The sequence below is a fragment of the Hyperoodon ampullatus genome, assembly GCF_949752795.1.
Source record: "Hyperoodon ampullatus genome assembly, chromosome: 1".
NCBI classification, from domain to species: domain Eukaryota; kingdom Metazoa; phylum Chordata; class Mammalia; order Artiodactyla; family Ziphiidae; genus Hyperoodon; species Hyperoodon ampullatus.
Window position 1 is genome coordinate 155,178,903 of NC_136914.1, and position 24,767 is coordinate 155,203,669.

Below are 24,767 nucleotides of genomic sequence, written 5' to 3' on the forward strand. Positions count from 1 at the left end.
CATTCATCACTGAGCTACCAAGAAGTCCATCAATACTCAGCCAGTATGCACTTTAATAATCGTCCTTATCAAACTGTTAAAATGCTCCTGAACCAGCTGGTAAACAGCCACAGTCCTGACCCTGACTCTCTGCTGCGCCCCACCATGCTGGCCCCTTGCCACACAGCCACTCACAACTTAGCAGCTAAAGGACTAATGCCTGGCACACTGCAGTCTGTCTGAATTCTGCTCTAGGGGCAAGGTTGGTATCCATTCAGTGGTCAATACATGCAGTACTGATTACTAAATATTTTGAATATACTACCCCTACCAATAAAGTATCAATAATATTACTAAAATACATTTTTAGTGAGCATAAAATGTATACACACACATACACCTCTAAAGAAATCTGCAATTAGAAACTCCAGTGATTTAAAAAATGGGGAGTCTCAATCACATCTGATTCCCCTGGATTATTCTTCCTGATGGAGGGCTAATAGCTACAAAGGTAACTGTTCCAGTCACTGCTGGCAGACACAGTCTATGCAACCATTTGGATGAAATCTCACTGCACTAAGTATAGGTTATTCCTGCCACTACATCAGTTGTCCTCTTTGGATGTCATGATAATGAGTGCTAAGAGTGAAGGGGCCAAAAGAAAACCAATATTGGTTGAAAACCTACTACATGCCAGGTACTTTACTTTCCTATATATAATCTTATATAATTCTCACAAGTCCTGTGACGTACCACTATTGTCATTTTACAAACAGACAAACAGGGACACGAAAGGTCACTAATTCATACAATTTCAAATAGTTGGGAAGTAGTGAAGAAGCCAGGTATTGCAGGTTCCAAAGCCCATTTCACAATATCCGTTTCAGAGAAATACTAGGAAAAACAAGCGAGTTAGGACTTGGCCACTGCCTAGGCAAGGCATTTTACTAGTCCCTCTCCCCTCCCTACTTCATCCGCTTTTTCCTCAGTTCCTCTTACCGGCAGCTTTCAGCACACAATTTTAGAAAACTTAAAACCGATGAAACCCCTCTTCCCGCAAACCAGCTAGCTGAGGTAGTGGCCTATTAGAGGAAACCTTCCAAGAGCAGATTCGTGGGAGGGAGTGTAAGAAAATAATAGCCAAGTTCACTTACTCCACTGAGTGTCTACTGCACGCTGCCACGGAATGTGATGAGGAAAACTCACATGGTATCTGCCACATGAAGAATTTATATCCTGGTATTTTGAAGGGGACCCTCATTTGCTAAGCGTCGCATTTTGCTAAGCACCAGGTACTTTAAAAAAATAGTACCTCATTTAATGTAATCTTCTCAACAACCCTATGAGGAAGGTATTATTATCCCCTGAAGTCCAGAGATGTTAAGTAATTTTCTCCACAAAACCCTGGGCTGTAACAGAGCCCACAGCCTTTTCACTAGCCCACACTTTCTGACAATTCTGAGTATGCTTAGCCTACTGGAAATAATAGTGGCTTCCCCAGGGCTGAATATAACATGATCTGCTCTAACATGCAGTGCTGACTGTGAAGATGCTCTCATTTCTAGGAAAGTCTGCTGAAGATTGGCTCAAAATCTGTTCTATTTCAACGTCTTTAGCATCTAATAAATACTTCAGGGTTTACAGATGAATCAGAAAGATGAAAGTTAGCTGAAATACTAGGGTCAGTAGCAATGAATGTGATTTACAAAAATTAGTACAGATATAACCTCAGAAGCTGAGGGGGAGGGAGTGGCATGGGAATCAAAATAACCAAAGCAATACAGCAACAACAATAAAAACTGAACCCAGATAAAAGACACTTGTTTATATATTTTTTAAGATCCTTGAGATATCTATTAATCAACTTAGGGGGAAATTATGTGTGCAGAAAGCTATCATATACCATGGCAGTATCTTCATGAGGACTTGATGCTTCTGGTTAGCTAGAAAGGAAGACTAGAAACCTGAGACACAGACACTGCTCTGATCAAAAGAAACTTCCTTCAGACACACTAGGGAGATTTGTATCATTTTAAATTTTGCATGTGCTCTCAAAGTTGAAGGGTTTCCTATAACCTACCAGACAGTATTGCTGAGTGAATGGTATATTTATTTATAGCTTCCATAATGAATTCTCATAATTCCCATTACTATCTCATCTTCCTTGCATTATTAACAATTAAAATGATAAAACTGCTGGTAGTATCATTCTTGGAAAAGGCACATGGAAGGAAGAAAACACATTTTCATTTGAAAATGAGCACCATTTGCTTCCTAAAAGTAGAATTAAAAAGCAGTGTTTCATTGGTAAATTTGGGTGACCCACTGCCCCAAAAAATTCTAAAAAGACCTCTTTCAATTTAAGTCGATTGGGGGAAATTATGGGGTTATGCCATCATTACTAGGATATTATTCACTCAGTCTTCCCTTGTTTGAGGACTCAGTTTTGGAAGGACTCTCAAAAGGCAGAGTAAAAGTTGAAAAATATTCAACTAATACTTCATATGAAAATACAAATAATTCTAAACCGCCCGTATGGTGCTCAATGAAAAACTGAAGTACAGAAATATAACTTCAAGGAAGGAAGTTTAAAAAGAAATATTTCAAAGACTCAAAGAAGTCAAATTCTATCTTCAAATAAATGGGGGAAAACATGTTAACAATTAAACACAGAAAATAAGGAAAAGTAATAATGAAGGCCCGATTTCTGCCTCCCTACCCTTTCCAATATCAAAGTTTCTAATAAGAGACTTCTTAGAGTCTGTTAATAGAAAGAGATTGGACTTGAAACTAGGAAGACTGTATTAGACTTCATTTAACAAATGTTTAATGAGACTATAACTTGTTCTAGGCCCTGAATATACAGCAGTGAACAGGAGGCAGGCTGCTACCCTCAAGAAGCTTATACGGGCATTGGTGAAAAAACCCCACCCAAAACTTTCTGGATCTGTTCAATTAGAGGAGTGAACTAGGTGTTTTACAGACTGTGTTCCCAAAACACCTGGATCTCCACCTCTATTTTAACCACAACAGCTTTGCTTTTTTCTGATTTCTATAGCAGGGCTCTGCAGGAAAACAAATCTGTTTTTACAGACCTACTTGAGAATGGACTTGAGGATATGGGGAGGGGGAAGGGTAAGCTGTGACAAAGCGAAAGAGAGGCATGGACATATATACACTACGAAACGTAAGGTAGATAGATAGTGGGAAGCAGCCGCAGAGCACAGGGAGATCAGCTCGGTGCTTTGTGACCGCCTGGAGGGGTGGGATGGGGAGGGTGGGAGGGAGGGAGATGCATGAGGGAAGGGATGTGGGAACAGATATATATGTATGACTGATTCACTTTGTTATAAAGCAGAAACTAATAAAAAAAAAATGTTTGATAACCGCTAAACTAAGTGATCTCTAAGTACCATTCCAGTTTTACAACTCTGTCCTCTGTGATGCTTCAAACTCATACTTCTGACCTATTTCTTTTTCACCGTGCTGGAATTCCACAGAGATATATTAAAAGGCAAACTAGTTTATGTGGGGCTAAAGAATCAACCACAAACCTGAATGACTGCTTAATCGTTATCTATGGGTGCCAAATACCATATAGCAAAAATTACTTTTTTCTAAGATTAAAAAACAAAACAAAAACAGATTTGATCTTGTTATTTACCTACATAAGCTACTTAATTTTACAAAAACAAACAAAAATTAACTCTAGTTCTTTATCTTAATTTCTAAATTCCTTAGCATTTAAGGCCTTTCTGTAACTTGGCCCCTTTTAGGTATTCTTTTCAGCTTTAATGCCTTGGGTTTTCCCTCTCACCCAACACCCTTTCTGCCTCTTAGTTTCTAAATTTTGAGACTTCTGTTCACGCCCTTGAGACAGCCCTCCTCTCCTATCCATCCCTGTCAAATCCCTCAAGGTCATAGCCAACTCAAATGTCACCAAAATACATGTCAATTTACGAGAGAGGCAGGGATTCTGTCTTTTCTACTAGGCTAACCTTGAGTCCCCAACTGGCAAGCATGCAACAAATGTTGAAATGAATTATGTCAAAGTAACGATTATAAACAGTAGAAATCAAGCATCATCTATTTTTGGCTTCTAAATGTATTAACTGATTTGTTTTTACACATTTAACAGCCTGATTACAACTGATATCCTGCCATTCCTTGAGCGTTCACAAAAGTTGTTAAGGCTGAGGTAAATACTTGCCACTTTAAAAACTGTACACTAAGACAATAATGCATACTCAGAAAATCAAGACACAATCCCTGGATCACTATTAATCATGGATTTAAAATATTCTAAAAGACTTGGGATCGCTTCCTAAATTATCGTGTTCTAGTTCCTCCACACACAAAGCTATTCTAAAAACAAAACAAAAACAAGAATTTATATCAAGTTTACAAGAACAAAAACTGCTCACAAATAATATCTTCATGTATGTTCAGGAAAGAAGTACAAAACCTACTACACTGTTCACATTCAAAACCCACAGAGTAAACAATGACCAGTGAAAGTAAAGCATGTAATACTGACAAGTATGGCTGATCCAAAGGATAAGGCTAAGCCATCACGTTTGACTTATGAAAAAAATGCAACTTCTGGTTCTCAGGATAAATGATAAACTGCAAGCTTGAAAAGTATCAGTTATAAAAATCAGATGCTGGCTGAACTGGTTTATAAAGTCCAGTAAGTTTTTATTTCACAGATTGGATAAAATAGGTCAGTCCAACAACCATTTTTAAAGAGTACCAGCAGACCTTGTTCTCTTTTACAGAGAACCAGACATATTCTTCTGAAGTATTCAGTCCATCACTTTCGAGAGTTCTCATCTAAAACGTTATCGTCTATAAAGGGAGGCTCCCTCTCCCCCGGCCCCAGCCACGAACATTCCAAATCTCAAGATGAGGGAATGGATATCCTAGAGCCGATCATTTTTCAGCTGAAAACTCGAGCATCCCCAAAGCCCCGCGACCTTAGTATGAAAGCGCTTTCACGGTGCATTGGCTGCTGCCGGTATGAAGGCCTTGCCTCAAACAGGGCCAACTCTGGCACGTTTTTGTGTTTTTGAAAGTGAAGCTGGGGGGGAAAAAAACACACCCAGATCTAAAAGTATTCGTTTAAATCCGTTTGACACCTGCTCCCTTTCAAACACGACCAGCAAACTCCAAACGCTCGAGTAGCGGCCGCAGCAGCAATGACAGATCTTGAGGCCGAACTGGGTCAGGGTTACAGTTACACTTGTGTTGCATCTTTACACCCTTTGTCTACAAACTTGGGCACTAACTTCAGTTCCCTTCCAGGCAGCGTGCTCGCCAGGCCTCAGAAATCACAGCAATTTTCCTGAGACAGGAAGGGCACAACCCTCCCAGCTCCATGGCTACACCAGCCTTCCCCGGACCACGCACTCTGCGGCCTCGGCTTTTCGCCCGGTATCTGGGCGAAGGGGTCGCCCGGGGAAACTCCCCTGCGCCCGGGCTGGATAAAAGGGATTTCACGCGGTGTCTGGTCTCCCCCTTTTCTACGGCCCCTACTCGCCCCCGTGGTTTCGGGCCCGGGGTCACACTACAGAGACAGCCCTGCTCCCTGATTCCCCGGGCCGGCCCCCGCGCCGGGGCGCCCCTCCCCCCCCAGCCCCCCCAACCCCCCCAACCCCCCCGGGGCCGACCCCCGCCGCGTGCCGCCCCCCCACCGCCCCGGCAGCCGCCCCCCCTCCCACCGCCCTCCCTCCCGCCCCGCCCGATCCGGCCGCGCAGGCTGCCCCGCCAGCACTAGGCCCCGCGCTCCGCCCCGGCCGCCCTCCTCACCGTTCTGCTGGTGAGGCCCCGGGCCCGGGCCCGCGGGCGCGGCGGCTCCTGAGGCGGCGGCTCCGCCAAGCTTGGGCGGGATCCGGGAGCTGGCGGCCGGATGAGGTGACCCGGCGGGGGCCGACATGACGGCACTGCGGGCGGCGGCGGCGGCTCCGCTTCGGTGAGTTGGGCGGAGGGAAGGGAAGGCGGAGCCGGAGCAGCGAGAGGAAGAGGAAAGAATGCGCCCGGCGTCACCGACGGAGTCACCCGGGACCGTGGCTGGAGCGCTCGCGCTCCGCCCCGGAGCCTAGTTCGGCCGCTGCGGGCGCCGGAACCCCGCCCGGCCCTGCCCCGCCGCCGCCTCGAGCCCCGAGACTCGGGACTCCCACCCCGCGGGTCGCTCCCGGCAGGCGCTGACTGTGCGAACCGCAGCGCCCCCTGCAGGCGGAGCCTGGCGCGACCAGGCCGGAGGCGGGGCCCGGGGCGGCAGCCTCCCCGCCAGCCCTGCGACCTCGGTCCCGGGCGGACCTACTGTCGCCTCGGGGCGAAAGGGGTGGACCAGGGTAGACGGCGCTGGGCCCGCTCCCACGTGGGGCGGAGGCAGGAGCGCGGCGGGCCTGGGCCGGGCGGTGCGGTGCGGGGACGGGGTTCCAGAGCTGCGGGGTGACCTCCAGAGACCAAGGCAGCGCCTGGCCGGACTGACCCCGCTCACCCTTCCTCCGAAGAGGAACCCTGGGTTTGGCTTTTTTTTTTTTTTTTTTTTTTAATCTTGAGGTGTTTTCCCCCTTAATATTAAATCCTAAAGGAAATAGGCATTCAAGCTCCCTGTCCGTAGGGAATTATAATCCTGGGCAAAAGAAGAGGAAATATTTCTCTATGATAAACACAGTATCTCAATAAGAATTGAGAACTTCTCCCACTGACTTAAATCCTGGGAAAGGAAAGGGGGAAATGGAGTAAAGGGAAGCTGAAAGGCAAACTTTATCGTCCAGATGATTTTTGTCAAGGGTTGGTTCATCCTGTTGATGTTCAGAAGAGAAGCTGTAACACCCAAAGCAAGAACTCAGCGTGGTTTGTCTACACTAGTGAAATCGTTGAATCTCTGGCCTGTCCCAGCATGTTAACTGGTAAGCAAGCCCTGGGACTGCATTACCCAAGTCGTTTTGCCATCTTGGAATCCTGAGTATGCCACAGTCATTCTGTGTTTGTTAGAAATGAAATTGTTCAAAAGCATCGAATTCCGAATGGGATGTAGCAAGATTGTATTTCTGGAGCGATAAGTCTAATTACTGAATGATTATGCCAAACATAAAGTGTGTTGTAGTCCTAGAATAATGCGAAGCTTCCCTTTAGTTGCTGCCGTGAATTAATACTTGGTGCTTTAATGTACCAAATGAATTACAAATAGGATTTCAGTAGTTGGATTTGTACTTTTGTTTTTGGAATTTATCTTTATTCTTATTTCCATAATTCTGATTAATTTTTCCTTTCCATTTTATACACTACACTAATAAGCAACCCAAACAATACTTTTACATTATGATATCCAGAAGCTAAAATATACTAGTTCCTGCATGTGAAAGATGCATTAAGCCAAATTCTAAGGTTTAAAAGCCAAGAATTTTGTTAAATGTAAATTTTCAGAATCTTTAGAGAAAATTACACTGTACAGATATTATAACACAATCCTGTCCTAGAAAGCAATATCCCATTAATAAAAACTACTTGAATTTTTTTAACATTTTAGGTAGATAATTTCAAAGAAATACAAAGTAAGAGAAAGTAGTATAATGGACCATCATATACTCATCAGACAGCGTCAACATTTGTCAGTTCAGGGCTAATCTTGCTTATCTATACTGGCACCAACCTCCACTCTCCCGAGATTAAGTTTTTTTCTTTTTGGCTGTGCTGCACAGCATGTGAGATCTTAATTCCCCGAACAGGGATCAGTTCCACTACCCCCTGCAGTGGAAGTGTGGAGTCTTAACCACTGGACAGCCAGGGAAGTGCCTTCTAAGATTATTTTGAAATGAATTTCAGACATATCATTTTATCAGTAAGTATTCAACATGTATCTCTAAATGTATAACATAAACACAATACCATTATTATACCTAAAGTCATTAAAAAGAATTCATTAGTATCATCAAATATACAGTCCACAATTGTCTTTTGTAATAGTTTGTACTTTCTGAGTTTTAGGATTTTCAACAATACATCATCCATCTACACAAAATGGGCAAGCACTTTTCTACAGCGTTTCCAGCTTTTCCGCAAAAAACGAAGCCCCCGCATAAGCAAAAGACCACACTCTGCTTCATCGAGAAGATTACACGATTACAGGTTCCAGTGCTGCCTGGAAGTCCTTTGAAAAATGGCTCAGAGAAAAGCCCTGTATTAAGGGCTGCTATTATAAGGGTAAGGGAATAACGAGCCAATTGGCTTTCTGTCCTTGGAATGTATCCTCTTGGACAGGGGTCCCCAACCCCCGGGCCACGGACTGGTACCTGCTGCTTCCCATCGCTCGCATTACCGCCTGAACCATCCCCCATACCCCCTGCCTCCTCCATGGAAAAATTGTCTTCCACGAAACTGGTCCCTGGTGCCAAAAAGGTTGGGGACCGCTGTATAAGAAGCCCATTTTAATCACAGGTATATGGACTGAAGTTGAGCCCCGTCTCTTTAGGGGAGACTCCTAAAGAAGGAGGACGGGGACTCTGTGTTTTAACCCATCTTCCCCACAGTCTTTATCATCTAAGCTCTTTCCATCTGTCCGCTAATTCACCATGGTATTTTCTAGCATGCTTGTAAGAATCTTTTGCATGACAGATCCTACAACCTTTATGAAGATATGTTATTTCACTCTACTGCTTTAAGTCCCACGACTGCTATCAGTGAAGAAAATGAGGAAAAGGATGAAGGACTGAATGAATGCTTACCAAGTACCAGGCACTGTGCTAGTCACTTTAGATGTATTTCCCCCCCCCCATTTAGTCCTCACAATAACTCTATTGGATATTTTTCTTATCCCCATTTTACCAGAGGAAACTAAGGCTTAGATAGAGTTCAAGTAATCTTAGTAAAAATCATGAACCTGTAAATGGCAGAACCAGAACTCAAACCAAAGTCTGTTTAGCTCCAAAGTCTTTGCTCTATTCACTACGTACTATACTTGATTAATTTACATTTTTCTTCATAAAGCTATGCTAATTATTATGTACTATTTTGCTTGTCAAAGGATTTTCAGTTTTACATATTTAGAATTTGTTCCAGTGACATTTAGAATGGCAAATCTCAAAGTGTTTGAAATGCAAGTTCTCAGGTCCCACCACAGACCTACTGAACTCTGGAGATGCGACCCAATAGCAAGCTTTCCTGGTGTTTCTGATGCACAAGAAAATTTGAGGACCGCTGCTTTGAATCACAAAGTTAAGCTGAATTGGTTCATTAGTTTCAACATCAGGAAATGATGGTCCTTTTCTTCAGGACATGTCTCCAATCTTTTGCCAGTCATTAAATGTGATACTTTGTTCCAGGGGTGTCAAATATGGTAGCGCCAATCTTAATTGTTTTGATGGGCAATGTGAAGATAAATGCTGTTGCACAGCTTGTGTTCAATGGGAAAAAGTGCTATAATTGAAAGTAAGCCCTGCCACAGGTGCAGGAGGGACATTTTTGCTGAATGTCAAATTCTGACACACGTGCCACTATTTGTCACCCCCAATTTAGGACTCACATTCTCTAACAGAAGTTGTGGGAGCCTTGGACAACTGAACACCTATTTTTATCTCAAAAAATGATAATCCAGTTCCTTCTCTGTTGTACCTGGCTTCCCATCTTCCTCAGCTTTTTTTTTTCCCCTCTGGTTTTTAAATCACATGTGACCTTTGTAGAATACCTTTCCTCTTTCAGTGGCATTCCCTATTAGATGTCCCTCTCCCAATATGAAGACACGATTTTCTTCTTTCCTCTCCTTTTTCTGATCTCTTTACACATTTATTGCATTTTTAGTAGGCCAGGTATTGGGGATACAAAGATTAATAGGATATAATCTGTCCCTGAAGATCCTATGCAGGATCTTTTACATATAATCCTACTTTCTTATATTTATTTCTTGATTTTTTTCCTACAAACTTGTGTTATTTTTTTCTCATGTTCCTTGTGAATCTTTGTTTCTCCTTTTCATTAGGGTCAGCTGTCCTCAACCTTTTTGGCACCAGAGACCAGTTTCATGGAAGATAGTTTTTCCACAGACAGGGCGGGGGCGATGGGGAATGGTTCAGGCAGTAATGCAAGCGATGAGGAGGGATGGGGAGCGGCAGATGAAGCTACTACACTCGCTCACCCGCTGCTCACCTTCTGCTCTGCAGCCCGGTTCCCAACAGGCCGTGGACCAGTACTGGCCTGTGGCTCGGGAGTTGGGGACCCCTGATTAGGGCATTCTAAGTTGAGTTCCAGGACATATTATGATGGGAAGAAATAATTTCACTGATGTTCATACCTTTTGATCACTTATGTTGATGTAATTTAACTATCATTTAAGTCTCAACTGTCTAAGACAAACTAAGATCCTAAAAGAAAAAAAGAAATGTGGGATTTTTAGGCAAATAATTACCACATAGTCAGCCTATGTGCAAAAGTGCACTTACAGAAAATTCTCTCAAGTTCTCACTTAGAATATTTGGCTATTATTTTAGCTATACCTTAATTTCTGTAGTTATCCGCTTATCCAGCCCCCAGCAGGTTAGAAACAATGAATCACGAGGCAGGAGAAGGAAACACTGTTGATATAGGCACAGTGAGCGCAGCTGTCACCATTAGAATATTGAAAAAATGGAAGAACTTAAATGCACAGCAGTCTGAGGCAATTAGTTAAATTGAACAACCCTGTATATTACACTGAGAACATGATAAACATAGCCCACAGGTCTCTACCATCTGAGAATTTCTAACCTGATATTCTGAAGGGCATTGACAGCAGGGATATACAACGCATTTTTAGAACCTTATAAACTCTTTTACATATGAACAGGTTAGGTTCCCAAAGCTCCTTGTTCATAAGTCCCAATATTCACAAATCCAGGGTAAATTCTCCTAGGCCACAAATGTATTTCCACCAAACAAAAAAGTGAGCTTCCCCCCCCCCCTTTTTCCTTTTTTTTTTTCTGGCTGTGCCACACAGCTTGCAGGATCTTAGTTCCCCCAACCAGGGATTGAACCCAGGCCCCCAGCTGTGGAAGCTTAGAGTCCTAACCACTGGACTGCCACTTTGGGAATTCCCAAAAGTGAACTTCTTTGAAGCTTTAGAACCAAGCTTACTCTTCTCTCTTTTTTTTTTTTGCTGATATAAGATGTAAAATGATGCTTCTCAAAATTTAATGTGCCTATGAATCACTTGAGGATCTTGTTAAAATGCAAATTCTGATTTGGTAGGTTTGGGAAGGCCTGAGATTCTGAAATTCTGGCCAGCTCCCAGGTGATGCTGATGTTTCTGGTCCTGGACCACACTTTGAGAAACAAGGTTCCAAAGGGCATCTTTTCATTTACATTTGAAAGTCCATTGAGGAAAGGAATGCCCCTCTTTGCAATCCTAAGGGAACCTCTTAGTAGCTATAGTGTATTCCCACCATTCCTGTTGATGAGGTACAGATTAAAATGGGTCTGGAATTTCCCTGGCTTTCTTCACCAGCAGTACTTGCTTAGGCCTTTAAGATACTGAAACACCTCCTAACGGGTTAATGGGTGCCCGATGTTGACACTGATCATCTTGCCACCCATTCAACAATGTTACCATTTTGCCAATTACTTTTCCTCTTGCTGGTTATTGTTTGTTGTAGAAAGATGGTGTATTAGCTCAGGCGGCCATAACAAAATACCATAGCCTGGGTAGCTTAAACAACAGAAATTTATTTTCTCACAGTTTTGGAAGCTGGAAGTCTGAGATCAGGGTGCCAGCATGGTCAGGTTCTGGTGAGAGCCTCTTCCTGGCTTGCAAACCTCCACCTTCTCATTGTGTTCTCACACGGTGAAGGGAGAGCTATCTCTCTGGTGTCTCTTCTGTTTTTTTTTTATTATTATTATTCATTTATTTATTTATTGTTGGCTGCATTGGGTCTTCATTGCTGTGCGTGGGCTTTCTCTAGTTGCAGTGAGCAGAGGCTACTCTTTGTTGTGGTGCGTGGACTTCTCATTGCAGTGGCTTCTCTTGTTGCAGAGCACAGGCTCTAGGCACGCAGGCTTCAGTAGCAGTGGCTCACGGGCTCAGTAGTTGTGGCTCACAGGCTCTAGAGCGCAGGCCGTGGCTTAGTTGCTCTGCGTCGTGTGGGATCTTCCTGGACCAGGGATCGAAACCGTGTCCCCCATGTTGGCAGGCAGATTCTCAATCACTGCGCCACCAGGGACTTCCCTTCTTACAGGGGCACCAGTTCTATCAGATCACGGTTCTACCCTTCTGACCTCATTTAACCTTAATCACCCCCTCAAAGACCCTGTTTCCATTACAGGCACATGAGGGATTGTGGTGGTTAGGGCTTCAACATATGAATGTAGAAGCAACACAGTTCAGAACCAGAGGGGGTCTTTAGATGATCCCGATGCTCCTCTTCTTCGTCTGCAACACACTGTTTACTTATCCAGCAAAAATACTCTTATTTTCCAGCTCTGCTATGACATGAAAGGGCTGGGAAGCTCTACCCTAGGCGAAAATTACTTTGTACAATCTTTAGTGCCATCTTCTGGAAGCAGGTAAAGTTGATATACTGTTGCTCAGTAGTTAAAAAAAAAAAAAAAAAGACTGATTTTTTTAAATGAAACTTTGTAAGTTAAAATATCATACGAAGGAGTGTTTCTGTTTTACAGAAGATTAAGTTAATTTTTCTGTTACTACTTGAAAGGATAAACTTCAATTACGTGAAAAAAATCAGTTGTGTGAAACACAATTCCCTGTTCAAAAAATGCCAGATTAAAAACATGTCGAAGATACCAATTCATTTAGAGAGACATACTTTTAAAAAACACTATGACGGCAAGATGTCTAAAAAGCTTGCCATATAAAAAATGTCCAGGAATTTGGGGGGTTTGGACTAGAGAAGACAAGACTAGGCAAAATGATAAACTTCCTAAAATATTTGAAAGCTTTCTTCTGAAGAGTGGTAAGTCTGTTGCTTCAGATATCAGAACGAGGACAAATGAATTGAATTTTGATACATGAAATACTTTCAAGCACAGATCCTGGGAAACCTGGAGACGGTATCCCCACACTGGGAGGGAGGTTTAGCTACTTTCTCCTAATTCCAGATTCCATAGCCTGTCATTCTATTTGTCATTTGGATTTCATTTAGTTTGATATTTTCAGTAATTAAAAAACTTTTATTAATATCCTTAAAGTCTTCAAAGGCATATCCAACTCTAATTCCAGTAAAATTTAAATCTCTGTCATGGGCTAAATTGCATCCCCTCATAATTCTTATGTTGAAGTTCTAACCCCTGATAACTCAGAATGTGACTGTATTTGGAGATAGGACCTTTAAAGAGGTAATTAAGGTAAAATGAGGTCATATGAATGGGCCCTAATCCAATCTGGCTGGTGTCCTTATAAGAAGAGGAAAGATCATGTGAGGACACACAGAGAGAAGATAATATCCGCAAACCAAGGAGAGAGGCCTCAGAAGAAACCCACCCTGCTGAAACCTTGATCTTGGACATCTAGTTTCCAGAACTATGAGAAAATACATTTTTATTGTTTTAAGTTACCCAGTCTGTGGTATTTTGTCATGGCAGCCCTAGTAAACTAAACAATGTCCTTCCTGTGAGGTCCTTCCTTTCCTCTATATTATATTCAGGTATTGAAGTAGAGTTTCTTTACTTTCTTTGTTCATAGTCTCTTTCAAAAAGGTTTCTTTTTTTTTCTTATAATAGCCTTCTTCTTCACTAATGAAAAGTAGAAATCAAGTAGATTCCTATGCACAGTTGCTGTGTAATAGACTAAAATAATCCTTATCACATGCTAGCAAGCATATAATATAGGGCTTAAGCTACAGGAAACTTGGTACAAGAGAGAGTTATTTTAAACAAGAATTTCTCCCATGAAATTTTCTCCTTTTAAATATAACAAGGTAGGGAATGTAGGCAAACATTCAGGAAAAGAGAAATACACATTCTAGGGGATGCCACATGCTTCTTACCAAGAAGAGAAGAATAGCCAGGAGACTTCCAGCTGTCCTCTGGGTGTGGCTGGTGCACAGGGACACTGGAACCCATGGCTTCTCACTTTTACATCATGTGGGAAGAAGGTAGTGAACAAAGTGGAAGCAAAGTCCCTCTGAGGGACTGGGGGATTGAAAGAGCAGTAGGAGATTTTAGCTATCATGAGTAAGGAACTTCGGAGAGAGGAAATATATACAGAGGTATTGTAGGAAGCTTTCCTTTCTGCTTTTTCAGTGAAAGGCCTCTGTATTACATCTCTAAGGAAACTTATAATAGTAAAGATCTTTATTATTTATCAAAACTAGTGCCATTATCTTCTAATGAGACTTCCCACAGACACTGGATCACATGGTACCCAGTTGTAGATTGAGCAAGCTTAATCCAAAAAGGATCTCTAGGCCTAGCTGTTCTTATTTCCTGAGATTTATGATATATGAGTGAAGTGGGGATTTCCTGTCTATTTTCCAAGACAAAAAAAGTTCTTACTTTGTTTTCCATGAAACTCCAATGGAGCTATAAGTTACGTAACTGAAGCATATAATCCATATACTTTCTCCATAACTAAGAGCTGGGGAGCCAGCAGTTCTGAGATCTATTAGTTTCTCCCCCCTCATCTGAAGTTTGGAAAATATGTGCTTTGAGACACACTCTGAGCTGAGGTGGCATTTCTTCTGTATGCGTGTGTGTGTACTATGTTGTTGTATTCAGCCTACCAGGCTAAAGAAACCAAAAATCATAACGGCTGCAAATACATGAGTTCTTGAGTTCTTTGTGGACATAAAATATGTAAATTTTGATAGTTAACCTGCACACATAAACCGTAGGCACAGTCATAATTCTGTTGCAAGAATTCTGTTGCATTTATCATGAGGCAAAAATGATAACACTATACAAATCACTATGGTTAATAAGTCACATGTTCACTTTCAAAATAAGGTAGAAATTGGAGGCAAAAATAATAATTGTTGCTATTGTTTGAGCACGTACCAAGAGCCAGGCATTGTTTTAGGTTCATTAAAATATTATTTCCACAAAATAGTAGACATTTAAAAAATAATTCTCAGGTTGAGAAATATGAAACTCAAAATGATTAAGAAACTCCCCCCAAGCTCACAATTATCCCAATAATTCAGTGAGTGGGATGAGACATGGGGGAAGTCATAGAGGAAGAAGGCATGGTTGCCTGAAAGATTCCAGGATCTAAGTGCAAAAGTAGCTGACCCAGTTTCCAGCAGCTGATGAGGTCTGTGAAGAGGATATTCTCTCGTGTGCCTTAGTTGGGTGAGAAAAAGCGTAAGAGATTTCAAGTATATAGAGGGACGCCACTTTCTCCTCTTCCCCCCAGCCAAGCACTTCAATGAGCAGATTACTGAGAACTTAAAAAATATATCTTAGCAAACTACCCAAGCAGTGATGTTCAGTACCATTTTGCTTCATTGAAAAAAAATCACCAGAAAATGTAATCTAGAGTACTAAAAACACTGTCATTAACATATCTTTCTAAAAGTGTTTTTTTTTAATTAGGCTTTTTAAAAAGCCCAATATCTAAGGCTCTAAAATGCAACAACCCTCCTCCATTTAACAATTAGTTTTAAAAAAGATAGAAAGCAACGTCCCCCCAGCCCTTTGTCTTGATTAATTTTCTCCTTTGTGGTATAAACTGTTGGTGGGCTTCCATTGCCATCTGGTGGACAATGTGTAGGTAAGCCTAGAGAGACGTGATTAATAAGAGTTTTGGGTTTCGTGCCGTTGATCTGAAAGGAATGCACAGAAATAAAAAAGCTAGATGGATAAAAAATGGTTTATTTCTTGGTAGAAAGGGGAACAATTTTTAGGTGTTGGATTACAAATTAGGATGATACGGAACCAAAGTAATTAAAATATTCTTTAACTAATTTTGCTAGACTCCTTCAACTCCACACTCCATAGTATAAAACACTTCATAAACAATTCCAACACCGTGGACCAACTTAAATAAAGATGTTTATCCAGCGATCTCATTTGAAAGGACAGGAAATTCTGTATCTACATCCATTTCTATTTCTACAACCTCACTTCTCCTACACCTAAAATTTCTGGTAATTGTTTTATTTCTTTTAGTTTAAAAATGCAGATAATCCTTACAGGTGTAACATCTGTAAAGGGCTAGGGCAGAGATGTGGTTGGGGGAATGTGTGTAGCAGACGAAAAGCAATAGGTCGTGCTAGTCCTGGAGCAGTTCCAGCTCTGCCTTTAAACAACACATGGTCAGGTTTCACTTGGTGGTAAGTTGGCCCTGGGGCCCATTCTGGTCAATGAGTTATGAGTTAAGATTTTAAAAGTCCATATGATTTTAAGAAAGTAGTTAACAGTTGACATGAGGCAGCAGAGTTGATGATCAAATCCATAAAATTCAGTGGGTGTTTTTTTTTTTGGTTAATTTCCTTTGTCATTTTTCCATTAGTAAAACAAATGAGACATTAAATATACAGCTTGCTCAATGTCATCCTCTCCTATAATAAATATAGGACAAGTGGTATGAGATGTGATAAACTATACATACTTATAAGAACATATTTAGCTATATAAAAAAATGCTGCCTTTCAACGTGGTCAGTTTGGATAATGATATGCTGCTAGATGCAAAACACACTAGAAATCATAAGCCTCCATTGTCCCCAGCCCCAGTGCCTTCACCTGCAGGCCAGCCTTCACCAATTGATCAGACATAACTGAGCAAGATGGGAGCTGCCGAAGGAGCTGCTGAAGGAGCCTCTGCCCCATAAGTGACCGTATCTGATGTGACTAGGGATGAGATCTAGGCCCTTCGTGTCTACCGAGTCACATCAAACCTGACCCTACACTGCCTACATTGGATTGCTGACTATTAAATCTCGGGCCAACCCTATAGTTGTTTAGGATCCTTCCTCCCCCCAAGACACGGTTTCCTCCTCTTAAATTCTGACCTGGGTGGGTTGTGTAGTGGATAATGTAGTAGGTTCTTTCTGTCTAGTTCTTTAGTTTCCTATCCTTCCTAACCTCTATTCCCTACTGATCCATTGCTGCAGTTACAGGGATAACTCTTAGCCATGCTTTTGCTGCAAGACCCTACAGTTGAGTGGACCAGGAGTAGGCACTTGACACAAACTGGGTAAATCAGAGTCCCTTCGCTCTCAGTGTGGGGCTGGATAAAATAATTCAATATCAGTTTGGAACCTCTCTTGAATGGAGGATCCGTAAATTCTGGAGCTGTAGGAGGCCATTGACAACCTTAGGGAAAGGTTTTTGTTTTTTGGTTTTTTTGGCCTCGTGGCTTGTGGGATCTTAGTTTCCCTAACGGGGATCCAACCCTCACCCCCTGCACTGTAAGCTCGGAGTCCTAACAACCGGACCTCCAGAGAAGGAATTCCCAGGAATGCTTTTCAACAGCATTTCCCTCCCTTGCCTTGTGATTACATCGTTATCAAGGAAGCAAAGAAAGGAAGAGAAGGATGAAGGAATGAATGAAAGGCCACTGTGAGTGGGAGGATGGAAGCAGAGGATGTGCAGGAGGGTAGGGACAGAGAATGCTCTTGCCCGCAATGAAGGGCCTGATTCCAGCTCACTCCAGAGTTTCCACAGCAGTCCTACTCCTAATAGGAAGAAACTTCCCCCCTTTCCATTTAAGCTAATTTGCTTCTTGTAGTCAAATGAGTTTAAAACAGTACACCCCAGGTTCTTGCATGCCTCCTGATAAAGTTACAAAAGGAAATGTCTTCAGACACAGTTCAAAAGCCAATCCTGAAACAGTCTTACTATAGTTTAATCACCTTTTATGAGTTTGGTGACATTTTATGCAGCAAATATTTAGAAAATGCTTACTCTGTGCAATACACAGTGCTTGTCAATCACAGTAGTAGGAGCTAATGGTTTCTTGGGGAGAGGAAATAACATACAAAAATAATAATAGGTAATAAGTGCCTTGACGGAAGTATAACAAAAGTGATTTGGGACAGAGAAAAGAGCAATTTATTAAGATTAAAAAATTTATCATGCTGAAATGCTAACAATGTGCTGAGAAGTGTGTTATGATCTGGAGATATGGTGAGGAATAAAACATAATCTCATAGTTTAAGGGGCTTAAATTTTATCACAAGGATAAGTGCAAATGCATTTAGCGGCCAAAGGAGCACCTAACCATGTGTTTAAGGGGCAGATTTGAGAAGGCACCCAGAAGAGGAGATAACTAAATTGATATTGAAAGGTATAAATGTTAAGTAGGATTAGATGAAGATGGGTTAGAAGAAAAAACGTCATAGAGGAAACTTGCAAATACAAAAAGTTGGTGTTGAGACAGTTGTCTTAGCAGCATCAGACAATGACTCTCAGATTCTGTTACCTCCCACTTTTCTGTTTTTCCTCTTACCTGTCTGGCTCCTTTTTTTTTTTTTTTTTTTGAGATATAGTTGATGCACAATATCATATAAGTTACAGGTGTACAACATATTGTTTCACAATTTTTAAAGGTTATACTTCATTTATTGTTATTATAAAATATTGGCTATATTTGTGTGTTGTACAATATCCTTGTAGCTTATTTATTTTATACATAGTAGTTTGTACCTCTTAATCCCATACCCCTCTCTTGCCCTTCCCCTCTTCCCTCTCCCCACTGGAAACCACTAGTTTGTTCTCTGTACCTGAGTCTATTTCCTTTTTGTTATATTTACAAGTTTATTGTATTTTTTTGGATTCCATATATAAGTGATATCATAGAGTATTTGTCTTTCTCTCTCTGACTTATTTCACTTAGCATAATGCCCTCCATAATACCTTTTCCTCTTACCTGTCTGGCTTCTTCTCAGTCTTTTTGGTCCTGAGTTCCTTTCCCTTCTCTTTCCTCACTCCCTTGCTAGGAGCATTTTGACTAACAAGTCCACATCTTGAGACCTGAGCTGTGGTCAGTGAGTCCTGTTGACCAGCTGAGGCCTGTGCCCTCCATCAAGTTCTCTCTCACCTGGTGGTGGGGCTGCTGTGGCTCATGTCCTGCAGCAGTTCCATTGCCACCAGAAGGTTGAAGGTTCCTCTGACAGCCACACATCTCCTTGGAGGTATGCATCTCAACCTTGGTGTGGGAGGCCTCTAAATTTTGAATTTTCCTTCCTTATTCACTTTCCATTAATGTTAAAGGTGGTAGCTGCTATCTGCAGATGCCATTTCTGTACCTCTTAGAATCCTCTTTTATCTCCTTTAGTAGCTCACTACATTTTACTACTTTACAGTCATTTATACTAAACTTTTCCATTTAAGTAACTGATATGGTTTTTGTCTCCTGATTGGACCTTGGATGATAGAATGCGGCAGCTCAGGGGTCCCCACCCCCGGGCCATGGACCAGTACTGGGCTGTGGAGCCAGGCTTCACAGCAGAAGGTGAGCAGCGGGCCAGTGAACAAAGCTTCATCTGTATTTACAGCTGCTCCCCATCATTCGCATTACCACCTGAGCTCCACCTCCTATCAGATCAGTGGTGGCATTAGATTCTTATAAGAGTGCGAACCCTACTGTGAACTGCACATGCAAGGGATCTAGGTTGTGCATTCCTTATGATAATGTAATGCCTGATGATCTGAGGTGGAGCTGAGGCAGTGATGCTAGCGTGCTGGGGAGCAGCTGCAAATACAGATTATCATTAGCAGAGAGGGTTGACTGCACAGAGAACATAACAAATCAATTGCTTTCAGACTCACATTAAAACTCTATCAGTGAGGACTTCCCTGGGGGTGCAGTGGTTAACAATCCACCTGCCAATGCAAGGGACACGGGTTCGATCCCTGGGAAGATCCCACATGCCGCGGAGCAACTAAGCCCATGCACCACAACTACTGAGCCTGCACTCTAGAGCCCACGTGCCACAACTACTGAGCCCGTGTGCCACAACTACTGAAGCCCGCGTGCCTAGAGCCCGTGCTCCACAACAAGAGAATCCCCTGCAATGAGAAGTCCTCATACTGCAATGAAGAGTAGCCTCCGCTCTCCACAACTAGAGAAAGCCCGTGAGCAGCAATGAAGACCCAACACAGCCATAAATAAATAAATAAATTTATTTATTTATTAAAAAAAATACAAAACCCATCAGTGACTGGAGCTTCAAGATGGCGGAGGAGTAAGACGTGGAGATCACCTTCCTCCCCACAAATACATCAAAAGTATATCTACATGAGGTACAGCTACTACAGAACACATACTGACGCTGGCAGAAGACCTCAGGCTTCCCAAAAGGCAAGAAACTCCCCCACGTACCTGAGTAGGGCAAAAGAAAAAAGAAAAAACAGAGACAAAAGAATAGGGATGGGACCTGCACCTCTGGGAGGGAGCTGTGAAGGAGGAAAAGTTTCCACACACTAGGAAGCCCCTTCACTGGTGGAAAGAGTGGGTGGGCGGGGGGGAAGCTTCGGAGCCACAGAGGAGAGCACAGCAACAGGGGTGCAGAGGGCAAAGCGGAGAGATTCCCGCAAAGAGGATCAGTACCAACCAGGACTCACCAGCCTGAGAGGCTTGTCTGCTCACCTGACAGGGCGGGTGGGGCCTGGGAGCTGAGGCTTGGGCTTCGGAGGTCAGATCCCAGGGAGAAGACTGGGGTTGGATGCATGAACACAGCCTGAAGTGGGCTAGTGCGCCAGAGCTAGCTGGGAGGGAGTCTGGGAACAAGTCTGGAACTTCCTAAGAGGCAAGACACCATTGTTTTGAGGTGCGCGAGGAGAAGGGATTCAGAGCACCGTCTAAATGAGCTCCAGAGACAGGTGTGAGCCGCGGCTATCAGTGCAGACCCCAGAGATGGGCATGAAATGCTAAGGCTGCTGCTACAGCCACCAAGAAGCCCGTGTGCAAGCACAGGTCACTATCCACACTTCCCCTCCCAGGAGACTGTGCAGCCCGCCACTGCCAGGGTCCCGTAATCCAGGGAAAATTTCCGCGGAAGAACACCCATCGTATCTCAGGCTGTTGCAACATCACGCTGGCCTCTGTCCCTGCAGGATCTACCCGCATCTCGTACCCCTCCCTCCCCCCAGCCTGAGTGAGCCAGAGTCACCTAATCAGCTGCTACTTTAACCCCATCCTGTCTGGGCAGGGAACAGACGCCCTCAGGTGACCTACACACAGAGGTGGGGCCAAATCCAAAGCTGAACCCGAGGAGCTGTGCGAACAAAGAAGAGAAAGGGAAATCTCCCCCAGCAGCCTCAGGAGCAGCAGATTAAATCTCCACAATCAACTTGATGTACCCTACATCTGTGGAATACCTGAATAGACAACAAATCATCGAAAATTGAAGCAGTGGACTTTGGGAACAACTGTAGACTTGGGGTTTGCTTTCTGCATCTAATTTGTTTCTGGTTGTATGTTTATCATAATTTAGTATTTAGAGCTTCGTACGTAGATTTATTTATTGATTTAGTTGCTCTCTTCCTTTATATATATATTTTATCTTTTTCTCCTTTTATGAGTGTGTATGCCTGTTTGTGTGATTTTGTCTGTACAGCTTTGATTTTACCATTTGTCCAGTGTTCTGTCTGTCCTTTTTTTTTCTTTTCTTTTTAGTATAGTTTTTAGTGCTTGTTATCATTGGTGAATTTGGTTTTTTGGTTTGGTTGCTCTCTTCTTTCTTTCTTTCTTTCTTTCTTTCTTTCTTTTTTTCTTTTCTTTCTTTCTTTTTTTTTTTTCCTCCCTTTTCTTCTGAGCCATGTGGGTGACAGGGCCGTGGTGCTCTGGCTGGGTGTCAGGCCTGAGCCTCGGAGGCGGGACATCTGAGTGCAGGACACTGGCCCACCAGAGGCCTCCCAGCCCCATGTAATATCAAATGGAAAAAGCTCTCTCAGAGATCTCTGTCCCAATGAGAAGACCCAGCTCCACTCAACAATCATCAAGCTACAGTGCTGGACACCCTATGCCAAACAACTAGCAAGACAGGAACACAACCCCACCCATTAGCAGAGAAGCTGCCTAAAATCATAGTAAATTCACAGACACCCCAAAACACACCACTGGATGTGGTCCTGCTCACCAGAAAGATAAGATCAAGCTCATCCACCAGAGCACAGCCACCAGTCCCCTCCACCAGGAAGCCTACGCAACCCACCAAACCAACCTTACCCACTGTGGGCAGAAACCAAAAACAATTAGAACTATGAACCTGCAGCTTGGGAAAAGCAGACCCCAAACACAGTAAGTTAAACAAAATGAGAAGACAGAGAAATATGCAGCAGATGAAGGAGCAAGGTAAAAACCCACCAGACCAAACAAATGAAAAAGAAATAGTCTACCTGAAAAAAAATTCAGAATAATGATAGTAAAGATGATCCAAAATCTTAGAAATATAATGGAGAAATTACAAGAAACGTTTAACAAACACCTAGAAGGAAAACAGCAAACAAGCAATGATGAATGACACAATAAATGAAATTAAAAATTCTCTAGGAGGAATCAATAGCAGAATAACTGAGGCAGAAAAACGGATAAGTGACCTGGCAGATAAAACAGTAGAAATAACCACCACAAAGCAGAATAAAGAAAAAAGAATTAAGAGAATTGAGCAGTCTCACAGACCTGTGGAACAACATTGAACGCACCAACATTTGAATTATAGGGGTCCCAGAAGAAGAAGAGAAAAGAAAAGGGACTGAGAAAATATTTGAAGACATTATAGTAGAAAAGGTCCCTGACATGAGAAAGGAAATGGTCAATCAAGTCCAGGAAGCACAGAGAGTCCCATACAGGATATATCCAAGGAGAAACACACCAAGACACATATTAATCAAACTACCAAAAACTAAATACAAAGAAAAAATATTAAAATCATCAAGGGAAAAGCAACATATAACATACAAGGGAATCCCCATGAGGTTAACAGCTGATCTTTCAGCAGAAACTCTGCAAGCCAGAAGGGAATGTGAGGACAAATTTAAAGTGATGAAAGGGAAAAAACAACAACCAAGATTACTCTACCGAGCAAGGATCTCATTCACATTCAATGGAGAAATTAAAACCTTTACAAACAAGCAAAAACTAAGAGAATTCAGCACCACCAAATCAGCTTTACAACAAATGCTAAAGGAACTTCTCTAGGCAGGAAACACAAGAGAAGGAAAAGACCTACAAAAACAAACCCAAAACAATTAAGAAAATGGTAATAGGAACACACATATTGATAACTACCTTAAATGTAAATGATTGAATGCTCCAACCAAAAGACATAGACTGGCTGAATGGATACAAAAACAAGACCTGTATATATGCTGTCTAGAAGAGACCCACTTCAGACCTAGGGACACATACAGACTGAAAGTGAGGGGATGGAAAAAGATATTCCATGCAAAGGGAAATCAAAAGAAAGCTGGAGTAGCAATTCTCATATCAGACAAAATAGACTTTAAAATAAAAACTATTAGAAGAGACAAAGAGGGACACTACGTAATGATCAAGGGACCAATCCAAGAAGAAGATATAACAATTGGAAATATTTAGGTACCCAACATAAGAGCACCTCAATACACAAGGCAAATGCTAACAGCCATAAAAGGGGAAATCGCCAGTAACACAATCATAGTAGGGGACTTTAACACTGCACTTTCACCAATGGACAGATCATCCAAAATGAAAATAAATAAGGAAACACAAGCTTTAAATGACACATTAAACAAGATGGATTTAATTGATAGTTACAGGACATTCCATCCAAAAACAACAGAATACGCTTTATTTGCACGTGCTCATGGAACATCCTCCAGGATAGATCATATCTTGGGTCACAAATCAAGCCTTGGTAAATTTAAGAAAATTGAAATCATATCAACTATCTTTTCTGACCACAACACTATGACACTAGATATCAATTACAGGAAAAATTCTGTAAAAAATACAAACACATGGAGGCTAAACAATACACTACTAAATAACCAAGAGATCACTGAAGAAATCAAAGAGGCAATAAAAAAATGCCTAGAAACAAATGACAATGAAAACACGATGACCCAAAACCTGTGGGATGCAGCAAAGGCAGTTCTAAGAGGGAAGTTTATAGCAATACAATCCTACCTCAAGAAACAACAAACATCTCAAATAAACAACCTAACCTTACACCTAAAGAAATTGCAAAAAGAAGAACAAAAAACCCCAAAGTTAGCAGAAGGAAAGAAATCATAAAGATCAGATCAGAAATAAATGAAATGAAGGAAACAATTGCTAAGATCAATAAAACTAAAAGCTGGTTCTTTGAGGTGATAAACAAACTTGATAAACCACTAGCCAGACTCATCAAACAAAAAGGGAGAAGACTCAAATCAATAAAATTAGAAATGAAAAATGAGAAGTAACAACTGACACTGCAGAAATACAAAGGGTCATGAGAGATTACTACAAACAACTATGTGCCAATAAAATGGACAACCTGGAAGAAATGGACACATTCTTAGAAAAGCACAACCTCCCGAGACTGAACCAGGAAGAAACAGAAAACATAAACTGACCAATCACAAGCACTGAAATTGAAACTGTGATTAAAAAATCTTCCAACAAACAAAAGCCCAGGACCAGATGGCTTCACAGGCAAATCTTATCAAACATTTAGAGAAGAGCTAACACCTATCCTTCTCAAACTCTTCCAAATATAGCAGAGGGAGGAACACTCCCACACTAATTCTATGTGTAACTATCACCCTGATACCAAAACCAGATAAAGATGTCACAAAAAAAAGAAAACTACAGACCAATATCACTGATGAACATAGATGCAAAAATCCTCAACAAAATACTAGCAAACAGAATCAAAGAGAACATTA

The 24,767-nt window shown here is 41.9% G+C and overlaps 1 protein-coding gene across 6 annotated transcripts in view; it reads right to left on the minus strand.

Annotated features, from left to right (window-relative positions):
- The window catches only part of SEC24B (SEC24 homolog B, COPII coat complex component), a gene marked incomplete at its 5' end in the record, with an annotated part of 94,063 nt that extends 88,149 nt beyond the window's left edge, over positions 1-5,914 (minus strand). For all 6 annotated transcript variants that reach the window (XM_079700982.1, XM_079700981.1, XM_079700984.1 and 3 more), the window contains one exon: positions 5,788-5,914. In XM_079700982.1, the coding sequence (XP_079557108.1) occupies positions 5,788-5,914 (127 nt within the window). The remainder of the gene's footprint in view (positions 1-5,787) is intronic.
- Between the last annotated feature and the right edge of the window lie 18,853 nt (positions 5,915-24,767).